Genomic DNA, 25,994 nt, shown 5'->3' with positions numbered 1-25,994 from the left:
TAATGCCAAGATGGCCCAAGAATAATTATTATAGTTTCATTTCATGAGGGCGCGGTTGGGCGGTAACTCAACTGACGTGTCTATGTCATGGATTTGCAGGTACTTTTTCTCTTTTCTGTTGCAGTCTTTATGAAGACACTAGAGAATGTAATAGGAATACGAGACACAGGTTTTGGATCTTTTGATCTTTTTGAGATGCACAGTAACAGCTATGAGCTATCAATAGACTCCTCACCCGTTACTGAGGAACTTTTGACCAAAAGAGAAGACACCCAAACTGAAGTAGATAAGAAAACCCCATCAATTCCAACTTGTTAATCTTTCCTCTGTAGCCTATGGTTCGTGTTTGGTCTAAAACTGGCCAAGAATTTGCCTGTTTCTTGCCATCGGGCATTTCGAATGATAGAGACATGGAAATCTTAAATGATGAGAACTTCATTGATATTTCTATGCTATTGTCTCAACTTAGAAGAAACTGCATTTTATCAGTATGTACTGTGTATTATTATAATCTAACGCATTGATTTCTATATTAGAACCAAGGATGGTGGTCGTACAAGTATTGTCATGGGAGCAACATAACACAATTCCACATAGAAGGTATGGAGCCTTCATGATTAGGGTAAGCATGTATCTATTTACTTACTTTTCTCTTAGGCGGCCAAATGGTGGGAGATTTAATATCTCTTGGAGTGTTTGAAAGTGAAACGGAATGGAATGAAGAGAAGCTGCAGAAATCAATGGTGAGTTTGGACTAATAGATCACATTGAGTGCCAAAATTAACTTTATTTATATTAATAATTAGGATTCTGTTATTGTTTACTACATTATGCATAGTATGAGTGACAGTCTGTTGTATTTGTGATGGTATCTTTGTCTAGGAGAGGCAGAGGAAGAATAAGTTGATAAAAGAGCACAATGTCGCTAAGCTTTCCTCTCATAATGCACGCTATGTCAATGGAACTGCTTGTGATGTCCGTGACGTTAGGAGAACCACCATTGCTAAAGTATGTCAACAATAAATCTATTCCTTTTTTGGGGATTATAACTGTGTTTTTATGCTGTGCAAAAGTTTGAGATGTTTCAATTACAATTTTTTGCTTTTTTCTAGATCACTTGTTCGCCCTATCACGCTGATACTTCGATTGTCAATATCATTGAACATGAAACTTGCAATTATACATTTGTCATTCATGCTCCACAGCTTTGCGACCATCCTCTCTTCAGAATAGACGATATTGAGTCAACTGATGTCATCAGATGTTCTCCGATACTTTCAGATGAGCAGTACAGGAGACACACTTCAAGAAGTAAAACTGATTCTTTTGTGTTACTTAAAACTGTTATTTTTCTTAGTAGAAGCAAAGAGTGCAATGTCTGGCGTCCAAGATGCCCTCAAAAAGAATTTGGTCAAAGAACGAAAGACAAAAGAGAAAGAAGTGCCACTGATGGACATATTCCAATTATTAGCAAATTCCATTGCTGATAAAGTTACAAGTAATGGGAGAAATACAATAGATAGCGAGGATGAAGAAGGACTCAATAAAGAAACTGAAGAAATTATTGATAACTTAGTGAGTGAGACTCTGAGTAGTGTTTTTGGCAGGGGAGACAGTGATGCTGAGAAGGACAGTTCTAGTGATAATAGCTGGAAAGGAAGTGATGCTGAAAGCAAAAGTAGTGCTAGCAGAACTAGTAATAAGCAAAGAGAATTGACTGTTGGTGGAAAAGGAGAGAAAGAAGAGAGGAGTTTAAAAAGAGCACAAGAAGATGATGATGAGTCTCCTGAGAATAGAAAGCACAAGTCAAAGCCAAATATAGAGCAAGCAACCAATCAAGGAGAAGATGGAAAGAAAAGTAAAAAGGAGAAATGTAAGTGGAGAATTGCAAATTAAGTTTTACTGTATTTACATAGTCAAAGTATATCACATTAAATTAACTGATCAAAGTGCATTGCAAGAGGAAGACCTTGACAAGATTGTGGAAGATGTTGCCAAAAGTGATCCAAGGTTGAATGATGGAGATAGATCAAAAAAGATAATTGAGGTTGACCTGTCGAGCAAAAAGGGAGCATCATCATTACTGGCACAGGCAATAGAACAATACATTGTAAGCTTTTGAAGGAAGCATTGTAAAAGTAGCAATTAAAATGTTATGCATCAAGCAATTATAATTACTTCTTTGAAGGGTAAGGATGATAGCAACGATGTTAGTGAAAGGCAAATGAAGCAGCAAGAGCTGGAAGAGAACTACAGCAATACCTGGGATTCGATTGATGAAGAGAAAGATGATGAAAGATAGGAGGAATACGTACTGCATGTATATAACAGATTATATATTTTTTCAATTTTTATAAATTAACATCAAAATCTTATTATTATTCATATAAAACCCTTGATGCAAAAAGATGAAAAAATAACAAGATTTGAGAATGAAGAAAAATTCAAGTTCCCAGGAAAATTACAGAGGAATGAATAATAAATAAATAATTATGAAGAGAATGTCATTTGATATCATGTATTGTGTTAGGCAGAGGAGCATTGAAAGTCTCGGGCACACCTAATCCAAGAAGTGCAGCTGTTACCGACAACATTCCCATTACTAGCATTGACAAACCAGCACCACTCTCATCCTATACATCACATGCACTAAAAGAGGGTTGGAATATTTATAATTCTTACCAATAATATCACAACAGGAGCTATGATCCCGCCAAACCTTGCTAGTACATTACACAAGGCTATACCCAGGTTTCTATGTGCACAAAAAAAAGAAGAAAAAATAACAGACACAAAATTAATTTAATATTACCTGACATCAGTGGAATAAAGCTCTGGAGTATATGCAAATAGTACACAGAATGAAGCAGATATACTGAACTTTCCCAACAATGCCAGTGCCATTTGTAAACTACCACCAGAATTAACTAATACACAAGACAAAAATGGGCATCCTGGTGATTATAAAGAAAGGTCATTTACTTCCAGTGATTTGAACAAAGGAACAGCCAAGAGCCGCAGTACCACCCAAGGCAAGGGTAATAATATTGCTCCATTTCCTACCTAGCCTGAAGAAAAAAGTACATGTAGTACACGTATGTAGCAATGATTTTAAAGGAAACTCACTTGTCCAATATTACATATGCTACAAGATTTGATGGAACCTCCACTAGTCCAGACAAAGAGAAGCTAATGTAAAGATTACTACTGAGGCTACCAACCCCCAAAGAGAGACCATAGTAGACCATGCACACAGTGAACCAAATGAAAGCCATTATTAAAGTACGCCTGAACAAAACCCTATGACGAAAAAGGGCAATCAGACCAGCCGATGGTTGGTCTCCTGACGAAGAAGCACATTTGAGTGAGAAATCCGATGGTAGAGTTTTCTTGTTTGTACGAGCTATATCTATGAGTATTCTCCTTGCTTTGACCTCTTCTTGAATAGTAAGGAGCCAGCGAGGAGACTCTGGTATACTCCTGGATAATATTAGAATTACCATACATTAGTATTGTGTGTAATGGGTACCAGAGTTTCCCACAAAGCATGCTAAGTAAGCTATACAGCATGCCCTTCATGAGCTGACAAGCACTACAAAACACAGTACATGGCATTTGGAGCTTTTTAAAAACTCATTAAAAATCCAATTTTGATTAGAATAAGCTCAAAATTTTCATGCAACATAATTTAAGTGCATGTATATGTATTAGAAAATTTTTAAAATTCTCCCCTAGTCATTTTTGGAGAAATTCAGTCAAAGTCCTTGTTGGTCCAATTTTGGAACAATTTTAAAAAAATTCATAAAAAATTCAATTTTGATAGGAATCAACTCAAACTTTCTACGTAACATAAGTACATGTATATGCATCAGAAAAAATTATAAAAATAGTGAATTCTCTCCTAGTTGTTTTTGCCAAAATTTGGCCTGAGACCGTGTACTATAGTACAGGGACTTTGGCCTGATTTTTTAGCAGCTTTAAAAATTCATTAAAAAATCCAAATTTAATCGGAATCAGCTCAAACTTGCTATACACTATAAATACATGTATATGTATCAGATAAAATTATGAAAATGATGAATTCTCTCCTAGTCATTTTTGTCAAAATACTATGTACTCCCGTACTATAGTACAGGGTCTTTTGCGCAATTTTTAAGCAATCAACAAGAAGCTACATGAGGACTATGCCAAAATCCTGTGGGAAACCCTGATAGATACACATAAGGATGCCAAAGTATATGTATATATATATATATATATAGGCTTGAAATGATACCTGTACATGGTGAGGAAAGGAATGTACAGCAAACTGACAAATATCATCAACCTCCTCCAATCCTGTATCACATAAGCTATAAAAGAGAGGAAAACAAAACCCAGAGCAAACATCAATGAGGTCCCAACTGATACTAGTCCTCTCTGACCAGGACCTACGAGAAATAATGAATGAACATTATATAAAAATTTATTCGGTACAGAATATATTCAAGTGGACGTTTTCTTCCTCTCCTTTCTTACCAACAATTTCACTTGCTAGTACATAAAATGCCATGACTCCAGCGAACAGAAAACCAGCCACAAACCGACAGATAGCAAACAGCGTAAGGCTAGGGCTCAGTGCATTAAGCATCATCACAATGGCCCCACAGACCAAGATCATGATAGTCACTTTACGTCTCCCAATAGAGTCCGCAAGCTTTCCTAGAACAAATGCGCCGACTAGGAAACCGAAAAAGAACCCACTCTGAGTTAGGTTTATTAAATGGGAGCGACTACAAATGAGGTTCCACTACAAATTGATGTGTCCATTATATAGTGAAAGAGAGAAAAAGGAGGAGGGGAGATTATTTTTTAATCATTATAGAATTGCATGTTATTGACAAACCTCCTCAGCAATCGTGTAAAAGCCTTCTTCATACGAAGGAGTACAGTTATGAGGCTCGCCCTCAAAATAATGACATCTTTTGTCTGGACTAAAATGCAACGAAGTATTGTTGTTTCTTTCGGAGGTGCACACCCATTCGGGGCTCATCCCTATGTAAGTAATGGAGAGGATTATTGCTGGGCATATGAACTGAAAGAGGAAGAGAATCAAGAGTAACTTCTTTTGATATCTCCCAAAGTACCCGGCTTCTTTCAGTCCCTCTTCAAAATTCATTTTTCTCCAGCAGGTTACTAGGTAGTGGATAGGAGTGGTCAAAAGCATAGATATATTATAGACTACGTAACCGGGATAGGAAACAAGCTCACGTGATCCATTCAAACCAGTATCAACCGCCCGGCCAACGACCGTCATTGGATTTTGGTGGGCGTGGTCAAAAAATGGCTACTCATCGACGACATTCAAAGGAAGATTGTATTCAAGCCAATGTTGATTTCTTGTTATTTTAATGATATTTCAATACTTCGATATTTGTGTGACATGACTGTAATAAAAAATACTGATACCATTGTTATTTTGACAATATACAGTGATGTTGTTCAAATTTGTGTTAGTTGCAAATTTGCAAAACTTGATGTACCTGTTGCTCCAGCACACGGGCAAAAATGGACTAAAAAGATCATTGAAAATGTTGCCACAATCATTGTGCATGGAACTGTCATAGTTTTATTGACTGATTTGCTATGTTAGAGGAGTAATATCTAAAATACTGCTTTTGCGAACAGTCCACTGTTGTATCTGTTACAGCTTTTACACAGCAAGCAGAGGTTTCTCCTTTTGGGTGAAGATAGTTTGATGTTGTGTGCATGGAATTGGGGGGTTAGCATTTTAATGTATGCACTCCATTTGGCTGAATTACTACTTAAGACATAAATGTACAAGCCTAATCTTGTAGAGAACTTTTAGTCACGTGATGCGCTACCTAGGTAGCACTTACGAGACGCACTGGACTAAAGCTGCAGCTGCAACTTGAATTTATCACTGAAGCTCGACAATTGCAAGCTCCATTATCTTAGATCGTTATCACCGAACAAGGCTCTAAATTTATCTCTACATTACCGCATATTTCTCAAGTAAATCACTGATTGTTATTATAAAACATTTAATGCATGTACACTGCATGAATGCAGGCTTGCAATAATCCGGCAGCCCATGCATGCAACCATAGATATTATAGATATCATAGATATTATAGATGCAACTTAGTAATATTATATAATTCAATTTTAAAAATTAATATAGATAATTACTATGCCAAGAAAAAATACTTTCACTGCTAAAAAACGTCACAATGGCTCTAAGGAGTTGCAATTCAATCTTTCTTTCCCCATCTCTTCTTTTACCATGGCATCATTTAACTCCATCAACCAACTGCAAACTCGGTTAGCCAGAGTCAGTCTCCCCAATGGTTGGCTGGAACATCATGGTACTTCTCCACACAACTCCATCATATTGAGCTCACATATATATGCTGCATTAAGCTAAACTCAAGTCGGATGGCCACTGCTGTCTTATCTTTAACTGCCAAAGAGGCCCTCAGACGTCAAGAGAACAGTGAGAACTTCAGAAATCAGAAGTAAAAGTGTGAAACACAATACCACTCCATGCCTTATCACGTGCATGCAGTAGAATGATAGCCAGTTCTATTTAACGCCCCTGATTACGGACGTTGTCCGCCGGGGGAATCCTAGTTGTCCGCCGGGGGAATCCTAGTTTCCTATCCTGGTTACGTAGTCTCTAATATTTATGTCAAAACTCAGAAGAATAACTAGCCCCGCCCAAAAATAATGAAGGAAATTATAAAGAAAACAATTTTGACTAAGTCTAGTTAATCTATCTCTGTTTTGACTAAAAATTTTGGTATAATTTTTATTTACTAACTTATAGCAAAATAAGCAAATTTGTAGCCATTCTTGTTTGCTAGGTTCTAAACTCTTTCCTACTTAGTAAAATAAATGACTATTTTAAGTCCAAAATATGATTAATACACAAAATACAGGTAGTTATTGTATTGTCATCGTCAGTTATTATGCTAAACACTTGATGAGACAGCTTTCACTTTCATTTTCTTATAAAATGAGCAGAAAATTAATCTCTACTTTTTACTATCTCTTGCTATTGCTCCATATAGTGGCAAATGCCAAGAGGGTCAAACAACCTTGTTAAATGTTAGATAGAACATAAATTAAACTTTGTTGCAACCGTTAGCCATTTTTGTAATGGGTGTGGTATTATATATTAAAGCAAATGGGTGTGGCTAAAAATTATTATTGCTTATTTAATTAGCTATCCCAGCAGTTGGGTGCTCCATTCTTCACTACAACACGGATCGACTGTCACAACTCTTCTTCTTTCCTACTTTCTGTGCAGATTCCTTTGATATTTGGGCCCTTGAAGGGAAAGGCGGCCTCTCCTTGGCAGAGTGGGCTAGTTATAAATGAGACAAGAAGCATGGCCACCCAAATGGTGAGACAATGTTCACTCATCTTTGTGTGGGAGAGGACTATTTGCGGTAATATATGTACATAATTGATGGTTATCTGTGTATTTAAGACAAGAAGTAACTTTCAAGTGTATATGTACCACTGTCTCAGTCAATCAATCAGTGTTTGATTACTCATAAATGTGTTGGTAACTTTGTATTAATATCAATACATGTACATTTGTATATGCATTATATTGAGTTCTACAGTGTGCATGTGTGTGTGTGTGTATGAGGGGGAGGGATAAAGTGTTGTGCTATCTTGTTTTTGTATGTCTATGGTTTTTTATTATTATTAAGTTAGGACAACTGTAAAGTTTGTTTTTTCTTGCAGACGTAGTTTGATTTCAATTTATTGCTTTCAACCTTCTCCCTCCCTCCCCTCTCTCTCTCTCAGACTGTAGGTTCATCAATGGCCGACGAGCTAAAAGAGCTCATCGAGGTTAGTGTAAATATGAATAAACCCTCTTAGATGCACATGGCTTCTAATGTCATCATCAAGGAAGAGATATTAGCTAACAATTCAATTATTGTTAGTTGAGTTCAGTAAAGGGACTGGTTGAGCTAATGGATTTATGATTGAGTGTTCTTGGAACTACTAAACTATTCATTCCATTATGTTTAATTAATTTCATGTACAATTAAGTCCAAGCAATTTACTCCGGTGCTCCACTCATAATATTAACTTAATATTAATATAAGTACATACTAACTCCAGGTTATGTTCAGTAGCAATGAATGAATGAATGAATCTCTTGAGGTTAAATCGTGCATTTGGTAAATTGAATTATTGTGCCGTCATTATATGATAGTGATTGCCAGACAAAATAAAGCCTGCCAGGAATTATTTCCTATAGAATTCATATACGGCATTGCTTGATTAGTCTTACATAACTTGAACTAGTCTAGGGAGTTTTATTTTGTTGTTCTCTGCTAATGTGTGACTTGTAGAATGGGAAACTTACTCCAGAGGCTGCAGTAGCTTATCAACAGATGCTCAATCAGCAATCTAAAGTCCCCAATTACGACATGTACAGGACTAACAGCATATCAAAAGGAGATCAACTCTTTAACTTTCATGTCATTCGCTGGACTAAAGGAAGAAATGTCGAAAGACTTATTTTACAAGTTAGAGGGGGATAAAGAGGAGTTGTGTAGTGTTATTTCTTTTCTCTTTTAGTTTGATTTCGATACAAAAACAATCTCGTGCATACAACACGGAACTAGGACTAATAAAATTGATTTTGATGATATAACAAGCTACCAGAGTGAGGTAAGCTCATCTGTGACTAGTGATATAATGCTTGTGTGCCTCTTGCCCTTCTCTCACAGGATGGACTTAGAATGACCATTAGCTTTGGATCAAAGTCTGAATATGAGCTTGATGCTGATACTCAAGATGAAAAAAATAAAGTAAATAATCTGATGTATAATCACCACCTAAGAATATACTAAGTTTTGACAAATACGTTGGAGAATAGCCCATAAAAGTGTCTTCAAACTAGTCTTCCATTTTACATAATGTATACCTTTTTTGTAAAGATGATAAGACTCTTGGCCGAAATTCAAAGAAAGAAACAACAAACTGAACAGCAGGTCCATCCTGTAGCTGTTTATCAAGAAACTCGCGGCGTTTCTTTTGATATGGGTAATGTTTGGTAAACTCCTTTTTTATTATATGTATCTTTAGACTCTACTCAACTTTCTCTTGAAGAGGAAGCTGTCACTAGTAAAGGGATGACTAGTAGTAGCTCTGTCTCTAATGTTGTTGTCAAGGAAGGCATTTTAGAAAAAAAGGGACACTCTACTGCTTTCTTCATGTGGCCTAAGTAATAAAAGAGAAAGAGAGGGGGAGATCAAGTTTATTTTAATTAATTTTTAGACGATTTGTACGACTAACTGAAGGAGAGATGTCATATTTTAGGCCTGAAGACAGAGAAGTGAGTCGAGTCTAAATTATAAAACTCTTATGTCCTTTGCCTTCTTCTTAGAATGCTCTTAACATCCTTCCACTTAATTCAACTGTTACTAGTGTTAAAAAAGTTGGTAACATTGGGATTGACGTATTGATAGAAACTGGGAACAAATCCTACAGGTACAAGTGCCTGCCTGTATGCCTCTTGTTGATTGAATGTGGTGTTATTTTATTTTTAGTTTTCGTGTTCCTATTCCACAAGCATCAGAAAAAGAAAGAGACATCTGGTTTGATGTAAGAGAGAGAGGGAGAGGAAGAGAGAGAGATTGAGTGGTATAATGAGCTTGTTTTTCTACTGTATACTATAGGCAATCATGAGTTGTATGTATACAAGCTCATGGAAGAGAACAAAAACAAGTTAGTGGATTATAGTATACTCTAGAGTATACTATACATGTAGTACATAGCTCCATGTGTGCAATATGAAGCACAGTTGTTTGTGCAATAACTGTTGTTTCTATTGTTGTAAAGTATGTGTGTGTTGGAACTGTTCAAATGAGTTGTTGTCATTGTATTGAACAGTGTTTACATGTTTGCAAGTGGAAATATTCAAATCTACAATTACTCACTCTTTTCTCCCTTAGTGAAAGACATAAAAAGGACCAGTACTAAAACTGGTCTCTCAACATTTCGAAATCGTTTCACTCGTCAGCACACCCCAACCAGGGATCCAGACCCCTCCACTGGGAATGCTCCCTCTCCTGGGAACGCTCCCTCTCCTGATAAACCAAAGGGAAGGATCAAGAGAGCAGCAACAATAGTTCTTGGTGGCCGAGCCTCGCGGTCTTCTGTCTCTTTTGACGTCAATTCACCGCTATCTAGTAGCCCGAAGAATCAAAGCACTCAAAGTCCGAGGGTAAGGAACTCGACCTTTTTTACTGGTAGCGAGAAAGGCCTTGACATTGCTGCAATGTTTGTGCATCCGTCGCCAGGAGAGGTGGAGCCGCTGAATTTAAACGGGTTAAATTTGGGGGAGATGATGTCATTGCTCCATCATCACATCAATGAGTTGAATGCTATGGTACTCCCCATGACTACTGGTAAAGCAGAAGTGAATATGACGGTGAGTATGATAAGCTTTAAAATCTATTATTAGTCTCTTTATATTCTCAGATCAGTAGGGTAGGCAGTATAATAGCTGCTATTGAAGCCACCATTTCTAGTGATCCTCATAAATTCCCACCGACTAGAACCGCATCGGTTTCCATTCCTTCTCGACGCTCATCTCAAGACGTGACCACACCCACTAGACGCTCTTCAAAGGATACTTCCTCCAGACGCTCTTCTCAGACAGTCTCTTCCGACCCACCTGTCCCACTTGAGAACGGGATTGATAATACAAGTCACAGCACTGCTTTTAGTCCTACTCATTCTGACGCCACGCATCAAAGCACTGAAGAAGTACATACTGAACAACTATTTATTAATGATTATTCTTATTGTTATTATTATTATTATTATTATTATTGTTTGTTATGTTTGTTAGGTTTTGAGTATATCAAGTGTTAATACTGCCAGTGATGCTATCATTGCCGCTCCTCCTCTCACCGAGACTGAGTCTGATCCCATCCTACCAATTCTTGAAGACGATCCTTTGCAACAAGACGATATATCTCCCCTTCCTCCTTCCTCTCCTACTAGCGACGTCACTCCTCCTCCTCCTCTAGGAGACATCTCTCCTCCTCCTCCACTTGGTGATATTCCTATTCCTCCTCCTCCTCCTCCTCTTCCTTTCGGTGATGTTCCTCCTCCTCCTCCTCTTCCTTTTGGTGATGTTCCTCCTCCTCCTCCATTGCCGGGAGCTCCTCCTTTTGGGGCTATCCCTCCTCCTCCTCCTCTACCTGGAGGAGTTCCTCCTCCTCCTCCTCCTCTCCCTGGGGGCGTACCACCCCCGCCTGGCATGGGAGGATTTCGTAAGTCCCAATTTATAATTTTATTTATTATTACTATTATTCTCTTTTAGCAATGTCTTTTCTTCCTCCTCGAGTTCCTACGAAAACTCCAAAACAAAAAATGAAGCCTTTTCATTGGGCTCCATTACCTCCCATGAATGTGAGGACTACGAGACATTCTATTACTACTTCTTTCACTCTTTTTTTTTGTTTTTTTTTCTTCTTCTTACACTTTAGGTTGTCAAGTCCTGTTGGATGGACTTGATAAAATCAGACAAAACCAATTCGCTTGATTTGCCTAAACTTGAGACAATGTTCTGTAAGACTGAGAGAAATGAAGCACAAGTGGCAGCAAAACAAGGCAAGAGAGAGGGAGAGACAGAAACTATTGTATTATTATTTTTATTATTACAGTGGAGGCTCCGACAACTTTACTAGACCTTAACAGGGCAAGGAATATTGGTAAGATGGACAGAATTTATTATTATTATTATTATTATTATTATTATTATTATTATTATTATTATTATTGATTTTTAGGTATATTTCTTGCTGGTTTTCAAATTCATAATGACACTATTGAACGAGAACTAAACAAAATTGAAGGAGGACTAGAAACTGAACACATAGTCGCTCTGAAAAGGTATAGAGAGCAAAGAATTGAAGGATATTACTTATTGTTACGTTAGATTTCAGCCAAGCGTTGAAGATAAGGAAATGTATAAAAATTATAAAGGAGACAAGACTAGCTTACAATCTACTGACCAATTCTTAATAAAAGTAAGAAAAAATTATGGAGGAACAGGCATCATCCCTTACTCTTCTCAGCTATGCAATATTGAATTATTAGATACAAGGCTGGACCTTCTATTCACCATTACAGAATTCCCTGCGGAATTTGATAGCTTTCGACCAGTATGATGGCATATAGTAGTACATGTAGTGCGATATTTTTTTTGTTTTTTTTTTGTTATAGATACTCACTCTTGCTTGTAGTGCTTGCAAGGTATTGAACGAAAGTAAGAGTTTCATCAGTGTGATGGAGTATGTGCTTGCAATGGGTAATTATATTAATGCTAATACCAAGAAAGGTGGAGCTTATGGATTCAAACTATCATCACTAACAAAGGTGGATAATATTTAACGTGCAGTTTTTAATTCATCTCTCTTGTCCTTCTTTCTCTAGTTAATAGAGTTCAAGGCTCAGGACTCAAAGCATACACTGTTGCATTATTTAGTTGAACTTTTGCACGAGAATGACACAGAGCTGTTGTCCTTTCATGAAGAGATGGACTGCATTGTGAAAGCTGCTGATACTGAAAGTACTAATGATACACACTTTCGCTTTCAGGATTAAAATTTTTCTCTTTTTTTTTTTAGTCTCAACAAAGAGTATCCTAGCAGAATTAGAAGGTATGATGCTACTTTTTAGAAATTAACTTGTAACAATTTTCTTTTTTTTTCTATTTCTCTCTCCTAGTCAAACAGAGGCAGTTGACAAGGATAGAAAGAGATGTCAATAAGATAATGGAGCACAAGTCGCTAGCAGAATCTTGCTCTAGTCTACAAAGCGAAGTAATGAAATTTGTAAGAACTTATCGCGAGGAAATCTCAACCCTTGATGACAGAGGAAGAGAAATGACTGAAACATATAAAGCTATATTAGTAAGATAATGCCTCCTCAGTCTCTTGATGTCACTGTCTCTTTTCAGGAGAAGTTTGGCGAGCCTCCTTCGACGGATAGTGAGGATTTGTTCAGTCATGTTGCAATATTTATAAAGCAGTTCAGAAATGTGAAGAAAGAGTTATATCCTCCTCCTAAGCCATCGCCTAAAGTTCCACGACACAGGTTGAAGTGTTGAGCTTTGTGAGTCTCTTATCATTTATAACTATATTAGATCAAATGCAATGGATTCTACTGAGCCTACGTCACCCAATAAGACAAAGCAACCAGTTAGAGGACCCCAAGTGTTACCAGATGTATGTACTGCCAGCTGGTATTGTGTGGCTATGATCATTTTTAATAGGAAAAGACTCAAGAGATTTCATTATCTTCTGGGGAGAAGTCAAGCAAGTTCTCAAATTCATCAAGTTCAAGACGATCGGTTCACAAAGCAATGAGTTTTGATGTTATTGATGTAAGAGAGAGGAGAGAGGGAGGGAGGTACAAATTATTAAACATGAAATTTTTTTAGGGAGGAGCAGCTCCACCCACCGTGACTGAGATCAATGAAAGTGCTAATGAATTGGTAAGAAAGTCTAATGGGAGAGGCCCCATTCCATAAAAAATTATTTTTATTCTGATGCATACATGTGCAAATGTCATTAATTTTGAGCTAATTGCAATCAAAATTAATTTTTAATGAATTTATCAATTACCTAACATAATAATAATAATAATAATAATAATAATAATAATAATAATAATAATAATAATAACTTTTTATTGCAACTGATTCCATATTATGTTTATATTCATCCATGACACAGAGTACACTTGCCAAAATCAAGAATAGAAGAGGTGGAACAGTGAAAAAGGTCCCTCCTCCATCGAAAGATGGATTCCTAATGAAGAAAGCAAGAGAGAAGAGGCTTCTGGGCTCAGAATGGCAGAAGCGTTACTTCCAATTGGAGATGGGACAGCTTCATTTCTCAGACGGTAAAGGACAGAAGAACAAGCTAAGCGACTCTATAATACTCCAAGGGATTCCAATAGCACAGAGCATGGAGGATCCATTGATAATCGAAATACATGCTAAACCAATCCTGTATATCAAAGCATCCAGTATTGCTGAAACACAAGAATGGTACAAGACACTACTTGAGCATCAGAAATGATTTGAAGAAAAAAAATAGTACTTACATTATGGATGCTTAGTTTACAACTAGTGCAGTTTTATTGCATTTGGTGTTTGTATGTTGAAGGTATTTTATATATTTCAATCAATTATTGGGCTACAGACTTTAATTCTATTTATTTATTTTTTTGTTGCATGACAAGCACTTATATCTTATGCATTTCACGTATTTATTTTTATTATTTTAATGTGAGACATTGTTTTGTTTGTCAATTTTAATAACTATGAATAATTCAAAAGCTAGAAAATAAGGTTTTAAGCCATAGAGTATGTAATGGGCATATAAGTCACCTAATAATAATGTCACTGCAATCATAAATGCATCCTGTTATTATTATTATTATTATTATTATATAACTCAACTAATTGGAACAGATTCGTTTACACAATGATAATAATAATCATTAATATTGTTATTAGCTAAAAATAACAAAAAATTAAAGTACTTAAAGTCCGTTCAAAATAAATCAAACAGAAGGAACCTACACAAAATAAGGAGAGGATATCATAAAGAAATATTTTACTTCCCTCACGCACCATTTACTAGTTGTAGGTGGTGCCCTCTGGAGGCTGAGGCAGGCGAGCATTCTCCTTCAACGTCATTGCTCTACAGTAAAAGATAATATAAAAAATAAATAAAGGAAAATTTAAAAAGGCAAAAATAAATTTTAAAAAAGACAAAATCCAGTCACCTTTTCAAATCATTCAGTACACTTTTAATAGTGTAACTTCGCTGCCATTTACTAAGGATAGAGAAGGTTCTTCTGTCGACCTATACATTACAAGATCTCAAGTACTAGACTAGTAGCGCATCTGGTACTTACCTCTCCAGTCGGAGTCACGCCGGTGAGATGTATACGCGTGACAAATCTGACAGTAGGAGGTTCATCAGGATATTTAGGCCCAGCCTCTAGCGTTAAACTGTATATCCTATTCTCAAATGTTGTCTGAGTTACAAACAGATGTTGTATAATAGTGAAAATGAGTGTTAACCGGCTCTTACTCGTGGTGGTCCTAATATCATTCCGGTCCAGTGGGTTAAAGTCATTTCGTCATCATGAACGAGTCCCCAGCTAATGGTACCGTCTCCTCCTCCTTTCTGACCCTCTTCTAACTCTTCAAGTAGTCGAAAGTTCCTTGGGACTATGTGTTTAAAAGTGCCATACATATTAATTAAATAAATAAAAGAGAAATTAGAGAATAATGATTTCTTACCAACGTATGCACCGGCCATTTTAATTTTAACCACGCCCAACTATTATCTATGTTAACACCTACCTACACAATTGAGCCGCCTACACGTTCAACTCAAAATCCTAAGGCATAAAAAGGTCATGACAATTGGATGCAAAAGGAATTTTTGCTTTGGTTTAGAGACGAAGATGATGATATTCTTACTAGCATTAGTTGCTGCAGCCTCCTCTCTCATCTCTGCTAGTCCTGTATATTTAGAGAAAGGCAAGAACTACCTCAACAACACAAACTCAATATGGACTGACTGCAGTAATTTCAGCTATAGAATCATTGCATTACCTTAGCTATTATAATATTTGCAGGCAAGTCTTCGGACCCACTGGTCATATATTCAATAAATGTATCTCCCGTGACACTGCAAAGAGGACAACCAATCTACATCTCAGTTGTAGGATATTTAAGTAAGAAATAAAAGATTTAAGAATTAGTTGCTATTAAACTTTAACAGAGGAGCCAATCAATGATGGAGGAACAGTATCTGTGGTCCTGAGGTATGCAAATGCTATGAACATACTCCGTAAGAAGTATGATTTTTGCACTTTTATTGAGGCTGCCCAGCTCTCCTGCCCACTGGAGGATGGGAGCATATCAATGAACTACAGTGAGGAAATACCCTCTTCAGCACCACCAGTAAGAGCAGCAATGGTATTACTGCTTAAATAAAACCTTTTTATCATTTGTAGGGACAGTATAAGGGCTCAATTGTTGCTTACAGCGACAATGGTGATGAAATAACTTGTGTTACAATACAGCTGACCATATCAGCCTGATTATTATTATTACTATTATTATTATTATTGTATTTAGAACATTAATATGTAATATGGCAATTCTTGAATACTCAGAAGTTTCAAATGAGTATTTTACTTATTGTAATTACTGTTCATTGTAATTGGTCTATTCAATATTTGCAAAGGCGCAAGCAAGTCAATTATGACGTAATGATTACTAAAGCAAATAGCAACAAGAACTATGATACAACAATAAATAAGCAAAATGTCAGCAAAGAAATTAGCAACTGAAATACAAGTTTAATTGGTCACCTGGTCTTGTCCAGAGTAGATGTGTAAATCATTTCACCTAAAAGAAGAGGAAAAGGTTTCATTACCACATGAATAGCAGCCATTGTAAGAGTGACACTGTGAACACATGTAGCAATTGACATTAACAGGGAATGCCTTCAGTTCCACTCTTTTCAGCAACAGAACACATGATTAATTAGAGAACAATTGATTATAATCTCTCTGCTACCTTTCACATTAAAGAAATTGACCACCATTGATTGAGCCGTAATAGTCACAGTGTTATATGCACCATCAGAACTGCTACTTGATGTACCATAGCGATATTTAAGCGAGCCTTTTGGTACTTTGTCCTATTAAAGGCAATGGATGTGTGATCAAATGAGAGTCATTAATACTTCATGCTCAGTTGAGGAATCAATTAAATGACCAGCACCAGAGACAAAGTAATTGACAGATGATCCATCCTCTTTAATGTGTTGTATGTCATGATCATGACCACAAAAATAACTAAAGAAAAAATTTATAAAAAGAGAGAGAGAGAAAGTGAATGTGCACATTTTTTGCAGCTATTAGAGACTTACGCTGTCACATTATATTTAATCAATAAAGGTCTCAAATTTTTGACCAGTTCATCAGTAGGACCATGTTCAGCTACAGACCACACTAAAAAATAAAGAAATTAATTATTTTTGCACCATTCAACAAATATACATCTTTAACCTCACTTCTCTTACCAGGATAGTGTCCACTAACTATCAACCAGTCAGCAGTTGATTGCTTGAGTGTACTTTCAATCCAGGCCCACTGATCATCAGCAAGATTAGGAATCTCTGGGCCGCTGGGTGGCAAGGACCGTAGTTCTGGGTGCGTTACTCCAGCTAATAATACTGTATCAATGAATACCATCTGAACTGTAGTACCATTGCTGTCATTGAGCTTGAATGTCTGTGTTAATGGAAACAAGAATTAATTATTGGGTGCACAGTAAGTAGAACTTTACCTCAGTATAATACAGGTCAGGCATGTACCAGCGTGATGATTTCTGTGTATATGCAACCTGTGCACTTGCATTACCATAATGATCATGATTCCCACAGAAAACATACCAACGCTTTTGAAGAGAATCAGCAGTAAATACATCCTATAACCCAAAATATTTTTTAAAAGGTGAAAATTAATATTGCGTGGGTAGATAACTACAAGGGCGTGGCTCGCTGATTTCTGACCTCAAAAGTTTCCTTGAAGCGAGGATCATCCACACTCTTAACTCCATACGTGTAAAAGTTGTCACCCATGGCCACAGTGAAATCAGAGCTTATCTCTTGAGCTTTATCTCCCATGACTCCCGCAAGGACGTGCTCTGCGTCAGTGTAGTACGGAGGACTAGGCATTCCTCCCCAGTCTCCTATCATAAGAAAATTAAGGTCCCCATCGCCTATTTCTACTGGTTGGGCTGATAGAGAAGAAGCAACGAAGAGAGATAGAATGAGAAAGGAGAGCACAACTGCCATTGCAATAGCAGCACTAGTTTACGGAATGTTACTCTGTAATGATAATCATTTTAATCACAGTTTATCACATGCACAAAACATAAACATTAAAATTAAACATTAAAATTAAAACGTAAACATTACAAACATTAAACAGTTCTCAATGTATATTTCTGATCCGCTCCACTGTAGTATTGTAAAGTTCTCTCCCTGAATTAAAAATAGAAGTATTTTAAGCTATAAGGCAGCCAGACGTGCAGCATCTTCAACTTACCATGGTGATTGAAAAACGTGACATTCATAATCTTGTCATTAATTGTAACAACGCCAAAAGCTCCATGTTTCTCAGAGTCGCTCTTGCCATAACGATACTTCAGTGAGTTTTCAGGTACACTGTCCTATAACATATATAATACAAGTGAACTGAAATGCAACAAAACCAGTGAGTGACAGCATTTTTATTCTCTGTTGTTTAATCCTATACAATGCATAGACTTATACTTCATGCTTAGAGGATGAATCCACCTCGTGACCTGCTCCTGAGACAAAATAATTAACTGAAGAGTCGTCTTCCTTCAAGTGCTGCATGTCATGATCATGACCGGCGATATATCTATTATGATGGGAATAACAACAACAACATGCAATATGATCAGGATGATAAATTAATGGAGGAAAGAGTGAAATAATAATAGACAGCTGCAAACTTACGCAGTTACATTATATTTAATTAGTAAAGGCCTCAATTGCTTTACAAGTATATCAGTAGGACCGTGATGAGCAGCTGACCATACTAAAATTACACAAATAAATTGAAATAGTGTCACTGTTCTGGCTCAGGCTCTCTTTCTTACCAGGATAGTGTCCACTAACTATCAACCAGTCAGCAGTTGATTGCTGGAGTGTACTTTCAATCCAGGCCCACTGATCATCAGCAAGATCAGAGCTCTGTGGACCGCTGGGTGGCAAGTGTCTCAGTTTTGGGTGTGACAAGCCACAAAGAATAACAGTGTCAATGAACACAAATTGAATTGTGATATTTGAGCTACTGAGGTTGAATATCTAAATGAAAGAATGAAGGAAAATGATGTGTTGGGGTGGGTAAAATATTAGTCATCTGGTCACTGAGAAAATAAATTCCTTAAATTTTTAATTTTTGGCTGTAAATATGGCTGCATTTTGTCAAATAAAAAGAAATTGCAACGTTGATATTAAAACGGAATATTCCAAAAATAATAATTATAATTGTTGAAGTATGCAAATTACCTCAGTGTAGTAAAAACTAGGCATGTACCATCGAGCTGACTTTTGCGTGTATGCAACCTGTGCTGATGCATTACCATTGTAGTCATGATTGCCACATATAGCATACCAACGTTTCTGAAGAGAAGGAGCAGTGAACACCTCCTACAGGCAAAAGGTGTTATAATTAGATGCGGGGGCGAGCTCAAGGTTTAGATACTTGACTTACTTCAAATGTTTCGTTGAAGCGAGGATCATCCACATCCTTCACTCCATCTTCATAGAAATTGTCTCCAACTGCCAGAGTGAATTGAGAGTCAATCTTTTCAGCTTTTTCGCCCATTACTGATGCAACTTTGCTCTGTCCAACCGTGTAGTAGGGTTCATCAGACATACCGCCCCAGTCACCAATCACCAGAAAGTTAAGACTATTGCCGCTCACATCTACCACTGAATTTGCAAAAGCAAGGAAGGTAGATAGAAAAAATAGTATAGAGACCACGCAGGGCCTTGGAGTTGTAGCAGCCATGTTTAAGAATACGGATGTCTAGGTCTGGAGTCCTGAAGTGTACGGAAACCACGTGCTGCACCTCAACAAGGAGGTGTGTCTCTGTGTGAATATGGCTGACAGTGAATTGGATGATATTCGTGCCAAAAGACTGGCAGAACTTCAATCTCAGTATGGCATGAAGGTAAGAACTTAAAATATAGCCTGTTAATTGTCTACAAACAAAAAACAGCAAGAAGATCAAGAGAAAGAAGTTCAAAAGGAAAAAGAGATGATAAATGTCATGTTGACTCAAATACTTGAGCAAGATGCAAGAGCTAGACGTAAGAAACACGCCCTATTGTAACCACTACTGACTCCACATTTACCCGTAGTTAACAGTATTGGGTTGGTTAGGCCAGAGAAAGCTCAATCGATTGAAAGGATGTTAATACGAATGGCACAGATGGGACAGATACAGGGAAAGGTATTTAGTACTATTTACATTAATTGCCCAGTTGTACCCCCCCCCCATAAACCATTGCTAAGTGAGCTAAAAAGTATGTTTGGCTTATGGAGTAACTTGGCTTTTATGTATGTATCAGTCAAAATTATAATAACGGAGAATTCTCTGCCATTTTTGACAAAATATCCTGCACTATCTATAGGCAAGAGTCCATAGGGTATTTTGAGTAACTTTAAAAATTCATAAAAAATCTAAATTTTATTAGAATCAGCTCAAACTTTCTACACAACATAAGAACATGTATATGTATCAGATAAAATTATAAAAATGAAGAATTCTCTCCTAGTCATTTTTGTCGAAATTTGTCCAAAGTCCCTGTACTATAGTACAGGGACTTTGGCCTGATTTTTGAATAACTTTAAAAATTCATAAAAAATCTAAATTTGATCGGAATCAACTCAAACTTTCTACACAACATAAGAACATGTATATATATTAGATAAAGTTATAAAAATGGAAAATTCTTTCCATGTCATTTTTGACAAAATACCCTGTACCATAGTACAGGCTCTTTGACCCAATTTTTGACCAACTTTAATCCTGTGGGAAACTCCTATAATTATACTTTTTGCACATTTCAGTTAGGAGAGAGTGAGCTAGTGAAGTTGCTAGAACAAGTTAATCAACCAAAGAAGACAACTGTTAAAGTAATCATACTGTTTGCTATGTTTGGAAAGAATTTAAAATCTTTTATCTGCTCTAGTTTGATAGGAGAAAGGTGTATGACTCAGACTCTGACTAACAAAGGACAAGGGATCAGCCATAACTTTAAGACACACGTATTGGAAACTTTAATACATTTCTTCCTTTTATTGTTCAAAATGTCATGATTTAGTTGTTTTTTTAAATTTATAAAAAAATACAGTAATATTATTATGATACAAAAAAATTTAATTAGTCTTTCTTGATTCTTTTCTTCTCCTTGCTGCTCACAGCAGTAAATGACTCACCAAATTCATTCACTCTGCTCTTATCAACTGGATACAACCTGAGATAAGGAGAGACTCATATATTTAAATCTTAAAATATTACTCACCATCTCTGATAGAGGTAGACAAGAAAGACTAGATCGTCTCTGAAAACAGCAATCCTGTGTGAGGTTGGCATTGTAATGATAAAGGCAAACACGTCATCAATGAATGTATTGAATGCCTGTATAGGAAGTGAAAATGGAAAGAAGATTGAAAGAGGATCTGGTTCACATACCTTGTACATAAAAGCCCTCCAAGGTAAATGTGCAACAGATTTCAACTGAGGAAAGGATAAATAGATTATCATTCAACGAGATATGGAATACTTTATAATTGACAAATAACTGCGGGAGCATGAAGAGAAAACCAAAAGCATACACACCTAGAGAGATTATGAATCTAATGAAAAGGATGCACATTAGGGCTCTTACCATTCACAAGACTATGCACTATCCAAGAATACCAGCTATATTATAAATGATAAGAGCATGTAAATACATTATTACTGAACATTACCTCTTATAAGATAGGTAGAGTAAGCAATATACAGCACCAAGTAAGACTAATGGTATTAGTAATATTGACAAGTATTTCATTGCTTGTGAGTCATAGTTTTCAGTCACTTTCTCCTCCTCCAGTCGCTCCATAAACTATAAAATGGATCCTTCAATACACTTTCATACATAAAAACAGAATCACTTTTATTTTAGGGAAAAATCCATCATCTCTGACCAGCCGAAGCTTCAGAGTCTTCCAAACTTTCCAGTACTAAAGAAAGGCAGGAAATTAGAGTAGATAATGATACTGGTTACCTCAATTATAGCTGATATCCCAGCAGGAACAGATATCAAAAGACTTGTCTCTTCTTCCAGCAGATAAAGTACCACAACCGTGTAGCTAAAGCACCTCCACAAAACTGAGAAGAAGGAGAATTAGAAGATTAATTATGAAGTTACTGCTAACTAGTTCTTCTTGACATGCCAACGATTGTCTTTCTTCCTCTCCAGAAATTCACGTCATTTTTGAATGCCAAAAAATCAAATAATAACTAAAAAAAATTACATTAGCTAATCAGACAGCGTGCATGCATGCAAGGATTACTGACATGAAAGAAAGAGACAAAGAAAGTGAGTCCAAGCAGATAAAGATTTGCACCAAAGACAAGCTCCTTCACTGTATCCAGCTCTTTCTCAGGAAAACCTAAACAACAAAATTAAACCTGTACCAAAGCACATTTATATAGTTGTACAAACCTAGTGTATTCATTGATTTGAATGCAAACTGGAACTGTATCCAAACTCTTAACTGAGTGAGTCCAACAGGATAATAAGAGAGAGAGAGGCTCATAGTCTTATTTGAGGGGAATACTTGCTAGAGAAAAGGATATCAATTCTAATCCTATTCAAACAGGCTGACTCACAATCATGTCCCTCTTGAGTATGCGTAATTCATTATGATACAGTATTGGTAGATATGTCATTGTATAGGGGATTAACCTTAGGGGGAAAGAAACACGCAGACATAGCAAACAGACAAGCAGAGAAACACAAAATTACACGAAAGCACAGCTGCACAGCTACACATTAAGATGTACATGTAAGTACTTACTTCAATGTCTGCATGATCCATAGCTCAGGGGGTAGGAGATTACTATCAAAAGACCAATCTTCACCCACACCATACAAACCAATGACTGGTATCCAGTGAGTTACAGGATATGAAGAAGAGGGCCCATCATCTCCTATGGACTATCAAAGGAAATATTTTATAATATAAATAATGTTTTTTTTCATTCATTACTTCGTAGTCTCCTTGCAGTAAGTTAAACCTGTTTGCTGATGGGATTTTGTAGCGCGTTAAAGGAATCGAGAGAGAAGTCAGTTTGTTGGAATTAAGATGCTCTGACGGGCTCAAAGGACCAAGAAAGAGATGAAGATACAGTGAGCCATTTTGAAGTGTTGAATTAGGCAAAGTTACATTGATATTACTGAGACAAAAAGCAAGGAAATATATACATAATAATAATTATTATTTCGTACTTACATATCCCATTGCTTGTTGCGTAAAAAATTAGTTTCGTTCACCAAATGAATCCTTCCTCTTTTTCTTTTGATATCAGAAGATGTTGAGATAAAACCTAAAAACTAGAAACCAAAAAATAATTAAAATAGGCGTGGCTTTTAGTGGGCGTGGTATATGTATATTTATGTACCTCCATTTTCCTGTTCATAGGATAAGCAGGAGTGAGGCAGCGGGAAGGATGGGTACAGCTAGCCGTCACAAAATTATTGTACATTTTAAGACACCAATAGAAGAGAAGCATAAAGGACACAAGAACGATTATTTTAGTCGTAGAGCAGGTCACCATTTTGGTAAAATTATTTTCTATTTAAAAGTTTCCCGCCATTTCTAATTAAGCGAACATAAAAATCAAAAAATTAAATTCTAGCAGAGATTGTTTTTCTCTTGGAATGTTGGGAAGGATGGCCAGCTCAATGGCCAGTAAGTTTGTCCTCGTATAATTTGTTTATGGCCAATTTTTCGAATTCTAGAGATAAAAAATGGAGTCACTGAAGACAAGGCAAAAGAAGAAAATGGTGAAATTTTTCTGGAAATGTAAGATGATAAAATTAATGTGCATCAATTTTATGTTATATAATTGATAGTGTTGGTAATTCTCAAGATGGAGAATTTGACATAATAATAGGACACTTGCAAGATATTATAATTGGTAGAAATAATAGTAATAATAAGTATATACATGTACGTGTTTTGATGTCCGTTAGACGAGGAGTTTCTGGCTCTCCAGCACTCGTTTATGGATGAACATTACCATTACTTTGAAGATGTCGAAGAGAATAAGCTAATATACACGGACATACAAAAGAAATATGTATGGGCACCCTATCTCTCCTTTAACTTAATGTCATCTTTTTCTTAGACTGAGCTTGTTGAAAAACATATAGAGACTCAGTTAGAGATGAGAATACCTCATTTTGACATGACTAAATTCTTACAATTACTAGAGTAAGCTTTTTATGCAATATCACAGTCTTTATAATATCCTTCAGGTCAAAGAAGTCTGAAATTCCAGAGGAAATATTTGAAATTCTTCTCTCTTTCACTGACTTTCTGACATTTAAACAAATGTTCTTGGATTATAAAGCTGTGAGTTGATTTGTGGGCTCTCTCTCTTGCTTTATCTTTTTTTTAAGGATAAAGAGGGATTGGTTCCTGATCTTGGTGGCTTAATAATCAGTTCACCATTTGATGCTTCTAGATAAAGGAAACTGATTGATATACATGTACATACATGAATGTCTTCACTCTCTATCTCTCACTTTCTTCTCTTAAATAACACATGACATGGCAACGTGCTTCACTATTATTATTATTATTATTATTATTATTTATTGTTATATCATTTTAAAATTAAAATTGATTACAATCTCCTAGCCTTGTGTTGTCATTTTAGTTAGCCTGTGTAAAATATTATTGTCATTTTAGTTAGCGGTGGCTTTTATATTAGTACAAATTGAAATTAAAAATCTCCTAGCCTTTGGCCTTGACCCCAGTCATGTCCTCCTCTCCCCCACCTGTTGTCTCCCCTCTCATCCCTCCTTCTCTGGGGGGCAGCACCAAAACCACCCATAGTCCTTTCATTCGGTAAGAAACTGTAGCTATAATAGTATCAAGAAAAGGAGGTTATGTGTATGTAATCAAGGGATTAAACTCACAGGAATTTAGGAGTAGAAAGAAGTTGAGTCCCACCAAATTCTTGTGGATATTTGTACATTAGGAAAAAATAAAGATGTCCAACAAGTATGCCAAGGAGCAATATAGGCCAACTGTAAAATAACAGGAATGACGATAGCAGGTAGTTATAGAAAAGAATTTTAACTCTAATCAATTTTGTGATGCTTCTTATGTTGTGTATTAAATTTAAACTGAATCTGATCAAAATTAAAATTATTAAAAATTACTTTGCTCCTAATATGAAGAAAAACAGAAACAATATCCAAGGAAAATACATTGCCTGTATAAAAAGAAAATAATACTCATCATCAATTACTATTCATTATTATTCATTTTAGCTTACTCTAACTTGTATACCGAACCAGAAGCGGACAATAGTGTCTTTATTGATCTGACACCAAACGTACAACACTGAGAATATTAGTGCCGGACTCATGATGTATAAATCAAAAAATAACCCTGCAATCTAGTGCATAGCTAAGACACTATAACAGCTTTACAATAAACTAATTAATAGTACTGGTAATCTACAAGTAATCAGTTATGTGGGTGGATACATCAATACATATTGCATTAAAAAGTATCATAAAGATATAATCTGCTGGTCTACCTGTAAAATGACCTGCAAGGAGGATAAAGAGAGAGAGGGGGGGGGGATAAGTAATAATTATGATAAACATTATTAACCTTCTTCAAGAAGTCGGGAGTAATTGTATAAAAAGAATAACATCATTAGCCAATTGAAGTTAACCGGATGCCACAGGAGAGATGTGACTAATCGCCATATCTTAAAACGATAAACAAAATTTAATTTTAATACTTCAGTTTGTATGCATAATTAATTATAAAGGGAGTGGCTTTGTACCTGGAATTCATAGATCGTTTTTCCTGAGATCAATATTAGATTGACCGGATTTATGAGTCCAAGTCGAGTCGTTAGAGGTACAATGAAGAAGGAGAAGAACCAGTACCGTGTCACTTTGGGAATACTACTAATCCATGTACCTATGTCACCGTCCATTTTTCTTTGTTTACCTGTACGATATAGATAATTAAATGGGCGTGGTTAGTCTGTGCTGATGATTTGCAATCTG

General features: G+C 36.3%; 10 protein-coding genes across 15 annotated transcripts; 5 read left to right on the top strand and 5 right to left on the bottom strand.

Moving 5' to 3' along the window:
- The first annotated feature begins 11 nt into the window (after positions 1-11).
- On the top strand, positions 12-2,325 carry LOC105312350 (protein OS-9-like). 3 transcript variants are annotated; one of them, XM_019995157.1, is made up of 10 exons: positions 12-99; positions 143-282; positions 333-488; positions 537-600; positions 658-743; positions 883-1,008; positions 1,113-1,311; positions 1,358-1,873; positions 1,917-2,110; positions 2,189-2,325. In XM_019995157.1, exons 2-10 carry the CDS (start codon positions 196-198, stop codon positions 2,300-2,302), a joined length of 1,542 nt encoding a protein of 513 aa, XP_019850716.1. In that variant the 5' UTR covers positions 12-99; positions 143-195; the 3' UTR covers positions 2,303-2,325. The 3 variants fall into 3 exon arrangements, with proteins under 3 accessions (XP_019850716.1, XP_019850715.1, XP_011403236.1); XM_019995156.1 differs by having other exon boundaries at positions 25-282; positions 1,361-1,873; XM_011404934.2 differs by having other exon boundaries at positions 26-282.
- Positions 2,326-2,372: 47 nt separating this feature from the next.
- Positions 2,373-5,392, bottom strand: LOC100641968 (solute carrier family 22 member 15-like). The gene is made up of 8 exons (XM_019995158.1): positions 4,886-5,392; positions 4,519-4,789; positions 4,277-4,430; positions 3,127-3,480; positions 2,983-3,068; positions 2,813-2,927; positions 2,683-2,755; positions 2,373-2,633 (listed from the first exon to the last, which is right to left on the bottom strand). Exons 1-8 carry the CDS (start codon positions 5,294-5,296, stop codon positions 2,505-2,507), a joined length of 1,593 nt encoding a protein of 530 aa, XP_019850717.1. The 5' UTR covers positions 5,297-5,392; the 3' UTR covers positions 2,373-2,504.
- Positions 5,393-5,907: 515 nt separating this feature from the next.
- LOC100641843 (uncharacterized) lies at positions 5,908-14,129 on the top strand. The gene is made up of 29 exons (XM_003385701.2): positions 5,908-6,015; positions 7,229-7,408; positions 7,822-7,866; positions 8,376-8,552; positions 8,605-8,697; positions 8,757-8,837; positions 8,967-9,072; positions 9,115-9,253; positions 9,307-9,364; positions 9,416-9,519; positions 9,579-9,633; positions 9,708-9,756; positions 9,984-10,462; positions 10,513-10,800; positions 10,886-11,093; positions 11,363-11,451; positions 11,529-11,652; positions 11,832-11,934; positions 11,981-12,071; positions 12,120-12,206; positions 12,268-12,420; positions 12,478-12,613; positions 12,672-12,704; positions 12,772-12,956; positions 13,004-13,140; positions 13,190-13,271; positions 13,319-13,429; positions 13,487-13,540; positions 13,782-14,129. Exons 2-29 carry the CDS (start codon positions 7,394-7,396, stop codon positions 14,127-14,129), a joined length of 3,630 nt encoding a protein of 1,209 aa, XP_003385749.1. The 5' UTR covers positions 5,908-6,015; positions 7,229-7,393.
- A 351-nt stretch (positions 14,130-14,480) lies between these two features.
- On the bottom strand, positions 14,481-15,399 carry LOC100636406 (ubiquitin-conjugating enzyme E2 variant 2-like). 2 transcript variants are annotated; one of them, XM_003385658.3, is made up of 6 exons: positions 15,365-15,399; positions 15,153-15,292; positions 14,974-15,096; positions 14,842-14,921; positions 14,687-14,756; positions 14,481-14,631 (listed from the first exon to the last, which is right to left on the bottom strand). In XM_003385658.3, the coding sequence occupies exons 1-5, from the start codon at positions 15,381-15,383 to the stop codon at positions 14,693-14,695; spliced, it is 426 nt and encodes a 141-aa protein (XP_003385706.1). In that variant the 5' UTR covers positions 15,384-15,399; the 3' UTR covers positions 14,481-14,631; positions 14,687-14,692. The 2 variants fall into 2 exon arrangements, with proteins under 2 accessions (XP_003385706.1, XP_011403207.1); XM_011404905.2 differs by lacking the exon at positions 15,365-15,399 and having other exon boundaries at positions 15,153-15,324.
- A 102-nt stretch (positions 15,400-15,501) lies between these two features.
- Positions 15,502-16,295, top strand: LOC105312349 (putative phosphatidylglycerol/phosphatidylinositol transfer protein DDB_G0278295). Its single transcript, XM_011404933.2, has 4 exons — positions 15,502-15,652; positions 15,706-15,804; positions 15,852-16,033; positions 16,087-16,295. The coding sequence occupies exons 1-4, from the start codon at positions 15,532-15,534 to the stop codon at positions 16,171-16,173; spliced, it is 489 nt and encodes a 162-aa protein (XP_011403235.1). The 5' UTR covers positions 15,502-15,531; the 3' UTR covers positions 16,174-16,295.
- Positions 16,296-16,342: 47 nt separating this feature from the next.
- On the bottom strand, positions 16,343-19,733 carry LOC100636279 (tartrate-resistant acid phosphatase type 5-like). Of its 3 annotated transcripts, none has more exons than XM_019995149.1 (7): positions 19,390-19,733; positions 19,185-19,325; positions 18,773-18,980; positions 17,010-17,091; positions 16,824-16,935; positions 16,655-16,778; positions 16,343-16,483 (listed from the first exon to the last, which is right to left on the bottom strand). In XM_019995149.1, the coding sequence occupies exons 1-7, from the start codon at positions 19,687-19,689 to the stop codon at positions 16,443-16,445; spliced, it is 1,008 nt and encodes a 335-aa protein (XP_019850708.1). In that variant the 5' UTR covers positions 19,690-19,733; the 3' UTR covers positions 16,343-16,442. The 3 variants fall into 3 exon arrangements, with proteins under 3 accessions (XP_019850708.1, XP_019850709.1, XP_003385705.1); XM_019995150.1 differs by lacking the exons at positions 18,773-18,980; positions 19,185-19,325; positions 19,390-19,733 and adding exons at positions 17,163-17,373; positions 17,429-17,569; positions 17,655-17,972; XM_003385657.3 differs by lacking the exons at positions 16,343-16,483; positions 16,655-16,778; positions 16,824-16,935; positions 17,010-17,091 and adding exons at positions 17,968-18,128; positions 18,193-18,316; positions 18,420-18,531; positions 18,630-18,711.
- LOC100636152 (programmed cell death protein 5-like) lies at positions 19,734-21,041 on the top strand. Its single transcript, XM_003385656.3, has 5 exons — positions 19,734-19,852; positions 19,901-19,991; positions 20,043-20,134; positions 20,755-20,820; positions 20,877-21,041. Exons 1-5 carry the CDS (start codon positions 19,781-19,783, stop codon positions 20,913-20,915), a joined length of 360 nt encoding a protein of 119 aa, XP_003385704.1. The 5' UTR covers positions 19,734-19,780; the 3' UTR covers positions 20,916-21,041.
- LOC100641590 (cleft lip and palate transmembrane protein 1-like protein) lies at positions 20,981-23,540 on the bottom strand. Its single transcript, XM_011404931.2, has 16 exons — positions 23,357-23,540; positions 23,188-23,288; positions 22,945-23,131; positions 22,753-22,892; positions 22,565-22,640; positions 22,398-22,515; positions 22,250-22,344; positions 22,108-22,192; positions 21,957-22,060; positions 21,844-21,912; positions 21,661-21,794; positions 21,576-21,610; positions 21,471-21,526; positions 21,380-21,424; positions 21,210-21,325; positions 20,981-21,161 (listed from the first exon to the last, which is right to left on the bottom strand). Exons 1-16 carry the CDS (start codon positions 23,510-23,512, stop codon positions 21,068-21,070), a joined length of 1,611 nt encoding a protein of 536 aa, XP_011403233.1. The 5' UTR covers positions 23,513-23,540; the 3' UTR covers positions 20,981-21,067.
- Positions 23,541-23,551: 11 nt separating this feature from the next.
- LOC100636026 (ADP-ribosylation factor-like protein 2-binding protein) lies at positions 23,552-24,616 on the top strand. The gene is made up of 7 exons (XM_003385655.3): positions 23,552-23,646; positions 23,697-23,760; positions 23,811-23,875; positions 23,931-24,037; positions 24,086-24,171; positions 24,216-24,312; positions 24,360-24,616. Exons 1-7 carry the CDS (start codon positions 23,616-23,618, stop codon positions 24,426-24,428), a joined length of 519 nt encoding a protein of 172 aa, XP_003385703.1. The 5' UTR covers positions 23,552-23,615; the 3' UTR covers positions 24,429-24,616.
- On the bottom strand, positions 24,548-25,951 carry LOC100641463 (derlin-1-like). The gene is made up of 7 exons (XM_003385698.3): positions 25,766-25,951; positions 25,588-25,687; positions 25,458-25,522; positions 25,244-25,366; positions 25,128-25,180; positions 24,882-24,992; positions 24,548-24,824 (listed from the first exon to the last, which is right to left on the bottom strand). The coding sequence occupies exons 1-7, from the start codon at positions 25,919-25,921 to the stop codon at positions 24,686-24,688; spliced, it is 747 nt and encodes a 248-aa protein (XP_003385746.1). The 5' UTR covers positions 25,922-25,951; the 3' UTR covers positions 24,548-24,685.
- Positions 25,952-25,994: the final 43 nt, after the last annotated feature.

Source organism: Amphimedon queenslandica, unplaced genomic scaffold (genome assembly GCF_000090795.2).
Source record: "Amphimedon queenslandica unplaced genomic scaffold, v1.1 AMPQUscaffold_13453, whole genome shotgun sequence".
In the NCBI taxonomy this organism is placed as follows: domain Eukaryota; kingdom Metazoa; phylum Porifera; class Demospongiae; order Haplosclerida; family Niphatidae; genus Amphimedon; species Amphimedon queenslandica.
This window is presented reverse-complemented; position numbering and strand designations above follow the sequence as displayed.